General features: G+C 42.2%; 1 protein-coding gene across 1 annotated transcript; it reads right to left on the reverse strand.

Moving 5' to 3' along the window:
* Positions 1-2,825: 2,825 nt before the first annotated feature.
* On the reverse strand, positions 2,826-7,361 carry LOC120439932 (receptor-type tyrosine-protein phosphatase-like). Its single transcript, XM_039611319.1, has 4 exons — positions 7,145-7,361; positions 6,399-6,761; positions 5,382-5,495; positions 2,826-2,984 (listed from the first exon to the last, which is right to left on the reverse strand). The coding sequence occupies exons 1-4, from the start codon at positions 7,200-7,202 to the stop codon at positions 2,899-2,901; spliced, it is 621 nt and encodes a 206-aa protein (XP_039467253.1). The 5' UTR covers positions 7,203-7,361; the 3' UTR covers positions 2,826-2,898.
* Between the last annotated feature and the right edge of the window lie 1,117 nt (positions 7,362-8,478).

Consider the following 8,478-nt stretch of genomic DNA (forward strand, 5'->3'; position numbering starts at 1 on the left):
CACAAGACCACAAGCTGAAACGCGTTGGTCCTCTTTACTTTTAAGTGTTGCTGGAGTCCCTGCGTTGGAAACCTCCACCCGCCCCACTCCTGCTAAAAAGGGTTGTGTATCATGGTTTTAAAAAGTAACTAAGTAACTAATTACTTCTGAAAATAAGTAATCAGTAAAGTAATGGGATTACTTTTTTGGAGAAGTAATCAGTAATTACTAACTAATTACTTTTTTCAAGTAACTTGACCAACACTGGCTGTAGCCCCAGCACTCGGCCTTTGCTTAGTTACCTGACATTGCAGTGCAAGAGTAAGTCTGTACCTGTGCTAAAAATTCACGAAGCAGGCGAAGCTGATTGGATGAAGAAGCACAGAGAAAGTTAACAAGTTCAGTGACTGTATTCATTTCCTCTCTGTATTCCTCTGAGGGTGAGGAGCATAGAACAGGCTTGTGGATAACACAGTGATATGGTAACAGGTTCGGGTTGTCCTCTTTTAGTCGAGTAACTGCTCCTTTGCCCCATCAGTGGTAATAGAGACAACATTTTTCAGATTGATCTCTCTTTCAGTTAACATTTCTTTTGTGGCTGAGTAAATGTCCTCTCCTCTGCTGAGTGATGTGACGCTTAAAACATCCTCCACAAAAGCTTTACTCTCTTTAATCCGACATATACCAAAAGCTGGGCATTCACATCTGTTGATTCATCAGCTGCTAACGCTGTGCATGGAGCACTTTGAATAGCACAGTCCAGCTGGGTCTGTTCATTTTGGGATGACAGTTCTGCTCGCCATTTTGTGTTTGTGGCAGACACGGGAATTTGCTTCACCTTTTCCTAAAGTTGTTTTCTTACTTTTCCATCTAAAAGTGTTTCTGCTGCAGCTTCCATTCACTCTTTATCATTTTCGAGTCAGTGAAAGTCTTTTTGTGTTCTCCTAAAATCCACCGTACTCACAGTGAACACTCGTATGCTCACTGTTGTGCTGTAACAGACTGTGTTACAGCTCGCTCATACTGTCCCCTCAGTTCATTTATTCTTCTTGTTCTACCGTCAGACCCAGGCGGACAGCTTTGGTTGAAGTTCTTATGTTTGGTTTCATAACAGCTCTTCAGATTTCCACTCTTCATAACTTTATAAGTATTTTTGACAAATCCATCCACTCAGCAAGCGCAAGCTCCCACGCTAGTAACCTATCAACCCGCATACCCACATAGCTTGTTCTTCTTTGTCGTTTTATTGGCAGTGGGTGGTGCATTACCGCCAACAGCTGGCTGGGAGAGTGGACCAGCATGTCGCTAACCTGCATAGCTGCATGTCACGCCAGTTCAAAAGTCAGCCACGGCAGCCAGCAGGAATAAAATATCTAACTACACAGTAAATGAGAAACTGCTTTGTGGTCCGGACAAAATCCCCGATTTGGACCGGAGTCCAGGAGTTGGGGACCCCTGTTGTAGTACCATATCACCCTATTAGAGCACTTCGCTCTCACACTGCAGGCCTACTTGTTGTTCCCAGAGTATTTAAAAGTAGAATGGGAGGCAGAGCCTTCAGTTTTCATTTGCACTTACATTCATGGGTAGTTTAGAATCACCAATTAACCCAACTCTAATTACACACTGCAAACCAGCCAGATTGTGGATTTGAACCCAGACCCTTCTTGCTGTGAGGCAACAGCACTAACCACCACACCACCACACTGTCACTGCAGGCTTAACAAAACTAGGAAAGCTATGATTACCAGGCTTGATGCAGAATTTTCTGTACGTTTTAGTCCTTGACAGGTTAAACCACAATAAATAGCGATAGCAAACACGTGGTGTGGGTGCAGCTGTCTGCCTCTTATAACTCCAGCGATTTTCCTGCAATTCTAATGTGATCTTGTGAATTTCGTGAGTCCAGGCAACTAACCACTGTTACTAGATTGTATCCTGTCATCTCAACAAGAACAAATTAAGTTGCTGAATTTCATGCAGATGCTACATGATTTAATTATGTTCTCCATAGAAACATGAAATTATTTAGATCAAATTACAAGTTTGAATCTTGTACATGTAACAACCACCCAATTTCATTTTTTTGAGTGTATGCTGTAATAGGTGTAGGCTGCTGGGGGCCTCCCATGATGCACTGGGTGTTTATTCTTCACTCACTGTGTTAATATACCTCTAGGTGTTTAATCATTAGTTATTATTCATATATGTCTCTTCCACAGCACGTCTCTGATGTCTTCTTTCTCTCACCTGAACTGGTCACATGGCTGCCCCTCCCTGAGGCTTGGACGGCACATCCTGTGGCTGCAGAATGAGCAGCAGCTCAGGAAACAACACCTACAAAGTGTTTTCAGTTTTACCCACAGAGCTGCAGAGCATGATAGGACCCGGTGATACACTGGGGCAAAGGTCATGCTAATATCACACACAGCAAAGAGCACATGTTTAACAGGGAGGACGGTAACAGAGGGAATGATCAGGACAGTGAGCTGCGGTCATCACAGAAACACTGTTTACACAGACTCACAAACATTTTGTCAGTGTTGTGTAATCTGTGCCTAACACAGAACAGAGACGTGATAAGAAAACCTCTGATCAAACATGATGAATCCTCAAGAGTCAGTGAGAATAAAAGAAAGGGAAAAAGACATCATTTGTCATGAGAAGTGGGGCTCAGGAGGTGGAGCAGGTCACCTGACAACAGAAAGGTCGGTGGTTTGATCCCTGGCTGCTCCATCTACATGCCAAAGCATCTTTGCTGGTCATGTTGCTATGGTAACCCAGAGGAGTTTAATATGATAAGTATTCATTTATTTATTAAATGAGACAATCACTCAAAAGTCAGTCATTTTTAATTAGCAACCTTTTTGGAATCAATTTAAAACAAAACCAAAAACACTGAACAAGTCTGTAAAGTTTCTACAGCCGTGTTTCCACTTTTCCTCTCTCACTTCTTCCTCCTTCTTCTTCTCCTCTCTGGGCAGACATGCTTTCACTCCCAGCAGCTGAAACATGAATGAGGCCATGAGCTACACTTTGCATGTTCACAGTGATGCACCTGTTTGTAATCTTACAGGATTATAACTGATGATGCTGTGACAACATGTTCTGTTGTTGTAAAATAACTTCACCACAGAACAATAAAAACACGTATTTTAAAGCTAGAAGTTTATAACTGAATGTTATCAACAGTAACAGAGTTACAGTGTAAATGAAACACATTCACAGCGCTGTTTGCTACGATGAGTCACCGTCCTGTACTTCATGAGTGTTTAAGTTCTTTGAGTCGTTAAGTTTACGTCTCACGGATTATTCTGGAACTCCTGCAGGTCGACTCCTGGTCTTTGTGCACTGCTGCTTCCTGTTTTATTTTGGTGAGCTTGTGCTCCTTGTGTAGTGTCTTAAGTTTTACTTCCTTTGTCTCTTAATCAGTTCAGCTGTGTTCCAGTGTGTCTCCACTGCCTGTTTTCCTCTGTTCCTCGTCAGAGCATCTGTTGAGCTGTCCTTGTGTCTATATGGCATTATTTTTGTGCCTGTATTCTGAGTGCATGTAAAAAAAAATTTGCAAGCGCAAATGTTGAATTTTGAGGAGAAAATTATTTTGAGTGAAGAAAAGTTTAATTTGAGTGAAAAAAAAAATCATTTCTGCGTGCAAGAAATGCATTTCAGTGTTTGCTGTTATCCATATACACACACACACACACACACACACACACAATAACAGCCCCTCTCACTCAGGTCTCTACTCTGTGTGCTCACAGACATCTGCTGACCTGCTCTCAGTGCGTCGTTCGCACTCACAACATCTCTGCTCCCTGCACACTTAATAAATGTGCCACAGAACCAACCAATCACAGACTTGAATGCAAGAATTCTGATTGGCTGTTACGGTCTCCAATCAGCTTGCTAGCTACTGCATTCCGCAAACACGGTCCCGAATGTAGCTAAATCCATTGGAGTGGTTTGGTTTAAACTAGATTAAAACCAACAATGGTCTTAAAAAATGATATATTTTAAAATAAAATAAGGAAACATACTAACCAAAGATCTTTACCTTACAATACAAAAAACACCATTAGTACAACTACTAATGTTAGCCACCTTAAGCTAGCCTGTTACTGTCAGGTTAAGGCTGTGTGCAGGCAGGAGTGGTGGTAAGGAGGACCCAAAGTGCAGACGCACGGAGGCAAAGGTGTATTTCAAAACTCAGCTTTAATGCTGGAAGGCAAAAAGTAACAACCCCCCCCCCAAAATACAAAATAAACTTACACAGACAGGTAGACAGAACACACAGCAAAATGAACAGTAGACCACAACACAGACACGGAGAAACACAGGACTTAAATACATAGAGGGAGCAATCAGGGAATGGGTAACAGGAGGGAAACACAGCTGGGACAAATCAAGGCCTAACGAGACAAAGGAAGCAAAACCAGACGCATATACATGAGACACGGACTTTCAAAGTAAAACAGGAAACATAACACAGACTGAAGACACAGACTCACACGCAGGCACTGCAACCAGGGCAGACAGACACTGACTGGACACGGGGACATAGTAACTAAGGACACACAAAGAAGTCACTAATCAGAAGGTCGGTGGTTCGATCCCAGGCTGCCTCCTGGCTGCATGCCAAATATCCTTGGGCAAGATACTAGCCCCATGTTTGCCTATTGGTGGTGGTCAGAGGGCCCGGTGGCGCCAGTGTCCGGCAGCCTCGCCTCTGTCAGTGCGCCCCAGGGCAGCTGTGGCTACAATGTAGCTTGCCATTGCCAGTGTGTGAATGTGTGCGTGAATGGGTGAATGACTGAATGTAGTGTAAAGCGCTTTGGGGTCCTTAGGGACTGAGTAAAGCGCTATACAAATGCAGTCCATTTACAAAGACGCGAACTAGACAAGGGGATAGAGCCGACAGGGGAGACAGCAACTAAGGATCACACCGAGACATAAACCAAAAGACAGAACTCAAAGAAACCCAGAAATGATAAATCATATAATAAACTCAAAAACCCTGGGTCAACAACCCAGGCATCCTAACAGTTACCTTGGTAACATCTGTCTTGTCTTTAGTAATTAGCTTTAAACATGAATAAATTAAAGTTTGATGGTACCTTTAAGATATTTAGTCAAACGTTTCTCTATGAAGAAAAGTTTCAGACGATCTCATTGGGAACATAATCCGTAGTTTTCAGTACTAAAAGTTGTAGTCGTCACTAAAACCCCCCAAACCTCAGGGACAGGGTTATCCTCTGAGGAGCATGAATATAAAATCCCATTGTTGGTACCTCACTCTGCACCAAAGCCACACGCCAACAAACACCAACTCACACCTACAAACTACAAGAACCACAAAACACATGAACTGTAACAGAGTCTGGTTAAGATGTGTTGTAGTGCACCTGGGTCGTGATGCTGTGATGTGGTCCACTTGTTTCTAAAGCAGCAGAAGATGAGAACAAGAAGAATGAAGGGCAGACTCCTCAGGATGAAGATGACAGTCGATGATGAAGGAGCTGAAAGACGGAGGAGCACGGCTAAAGACTTTTAAATATTACTCTTTCTGGGTCACAAAATAAACTTTTAAGTTATTTTCAAGTGAGAATGTAGCTGTGTAAACTTCAAATATCTGCTCGATTTATCAAGATATCATATATTTCCAAACGCGCTCCGATGTTTTCGGAGACGTCTGTGACCCGCCAGCTCCATAGCAGGCAGCGAGGTCGAGGATTACTAGAGCCGGCGAGAACAGCGAACTCCCGGCACATAGTTTTCAAGCCCCCGCGGTCTTCTCACTACTCAGGTTAAAGAAACCCCAGCAGCTGTCTATAGTATTGAGTGTCCACTAAAATAAAAATAAAAGCGTTCTAACATCTCACCTGCTTGTTTTTATTAAGACATACATGTACACTATTTTTATTAATAGAGGTTTCACTACTGAGGTTAAAAATGATATATAAGTCACTTAGATCACTTCTAAATGTTAATGTTTGGTTTATTTCAGTGTTTTATTTGTTCCTGAGTAAACCGGTTTGGCTGTGATTACAGTTAAGCTTCATAACATGTTACTCACAGTTAAATTAGGAGGGGACGGCAGTAAAAACTCCGGACCTGTGACATCATCAAGTATGCTGGTGTTCCAATTGTACAAATCGGGAGTCCGTGCTCGCGTTCTTGGCAAGTCCGGTCTCGCTGAGAACGCGAGTACGGACTCGCGTACTTAGAATTGAGAAAGGGCCAAGGTTTATTAATCGTCCCGTCAGACGACCAAAGGCTGCCACATGTGCGGTAACAGCACAGACACGTAACAGACTAAACTTTTATGTGACAGTGTTTAATCTGTAAAAGGTGACACGTTCACATATTTTGGAGGCGTGTTGGTCACCAAACTGAACTTTGTGTATCAGCTGTTCACTTACTGGAGTCTGTGTGGTTGTTGTAGTCAGTGTCACTGGTCTTCTCTCTGACTGTGATGATGGTCCCACTTCCTTTAGACTCAAATAAAGATGGAATCTCCACAGTCACTTTACAGATGTATGTTCCTGAATCCTCTGTTCTGATGTTTGAAATGTTCAAAGATGAGCAAGTCTTCGCCTCCTTTTTCAGAGACCCGTGAGATTGAAAGAATTTGGCCTCTCTCTTAATGACTGTTTGATTTTTCAACCAGGCCACTCCAGCTCTTTCAAACATTCCTGTCCAGCAGCAGGTGATGTTTACTGTCTCTCCCTCCATGACAGAAACATCTGGACTCTGGGTCACAACAAACATGCCCGATGAAACAGCTGCAAGAGACACAAAACTGTGAGTCAGTACAAGAGAGTAGCATTTAAATGCATTACAGTGACTTAATGAGTGTTTTGTCATAAAAAAAAGAATTAAAGATCATAAATAAAGATGACCATGTCTTCAGGTTTTCTTTTAAACCAACATTTTTTTTTTTTAAAAAGCAGCTGTTGTCACGTCTGATTTCAAGTCATAAGTTCGTCCTGCTGCTTAGTGCTCTGAGCACTGACAAAATGAGGGGAGAATTACAGACTTCCTACATACATTAATTTATCACTTATCAATAAAAAGTTGCATTACTTTTCAGCAAAGAAATTAAAAAGAACATAAGTATGAATAATATAAATATGTTGTTAAGTTCTTAGGCTGTGTTTCGACTCACTCCAAGATGAGATGGTGCAGAACGAGGTGAGAAGCAGACTTCTTAGCACCAGCTTCATGTTTGTGGTTTCATTACCGTCACTTCATCTCTGAGTCCCACCCACTCAAACATACGTCCACAGCAGAAACATCCTGTGTGCTGTTATCTCTAAAACATGTCTGAAGACCCACAGCTTCTGTTCCTCCCACAGACAGCACTCAGCTATAGAGAAGTTGTGGTTTAAACCACAACTTCTCTCTTCTCACGGCTGATAGGTTTGTAGCATCAACCTATTCGCTGGAACGTTGAAGACAATGTAATTACACAGCAAAAGCATCGAACACCAAGTAGGCAAAGTTCGTACTCATGCATGAGGGAAACCAGACCGGAGCCAGATGTCGTTCCGCCCACTTGGCCTCCGTCAGACTCTCAGCCAGGTTCCCCATAGCACTCCTTTTATTGTGGTTACATGAATATGCATAGGGTCATTAGCATATAACATCTTACATAGGTATACATGTGAACAAAGAATACCCTGTGTGTGTGTGTGTGTGTGTGTGTGTGTGTGTGTGTGTGTGTGTGTGTGTGTGTGTGTGTATATGTGTATGTGTGGGGTCAAAGCATGACCCCATATATGACTTCCCTAAACCTGCTGGCCTGGAAGTCCAGCAGTTCATTTAAACAAAAGGCACTTAGACTAAAACAGTTTATCCTACCATAAAACAATAAGACAAGGTACGACCTCTCCCATGCTCCTAAAATGTGGGTGTGAAAGTCAGAGAGCTCTGGAATGCACACAAAGCCTTTTACAGCCTACTAAAGATCACACATCCTATCACTACACAATCGATTATACACCTCTAAGCATATATGGGTAGATATTTCTAAGCATAAATGACAATCACAATACAAAACCTAACAACGGCTGATGAAGGTGATTCAAAAATCCACTTTTATTCTGTTCCTAATACAGAACATAAAATCTGATCTCAGTAAAGTATAAGACCAGAAAAGAATGAGTAAAAATATATTTATGATAAAGAAGTCTCATTAAAGCTGACTGTGAGTTGGTCTTTGTAGGAGCAACAGCAGGAGATATGATCTTGGTTGATTCTGTTACCTTGGTCATTGATGGCTTCAGACACTATGAGTGACGTCATTCACCATTAATGAAGTGAGCCGGACTCTTTCAGACTCAGGACTCACCATCTGATCAGTGTCCCAAATAAGTGAGTTTCTCCAAAGCCCGCTGTCATCTTGCCTGCTTAAAAGAGAGCTGAAAATAAATCTATTCATCTCCTCTCTCCTCCATCTCTCTCTGATTTGGCCCAGATCACCATCTCCGTGTCTCAGAT

The sequence above is a fragment of the Oreochromis aureus genome, linkage group 4, assembly GCF_013358895.1.
Source record: "Oreochromis aureus strain Israel breed Guangdong linkage group 4, ZZ_aureus, whole genome shotgun sequence".
Taxonomy (NCBI): Eukaryota; Metazoa; Chordata; class Actinopteri; order Cichliformes; family Cichlidae; genus Oreochromis; species Oreochromis aureus.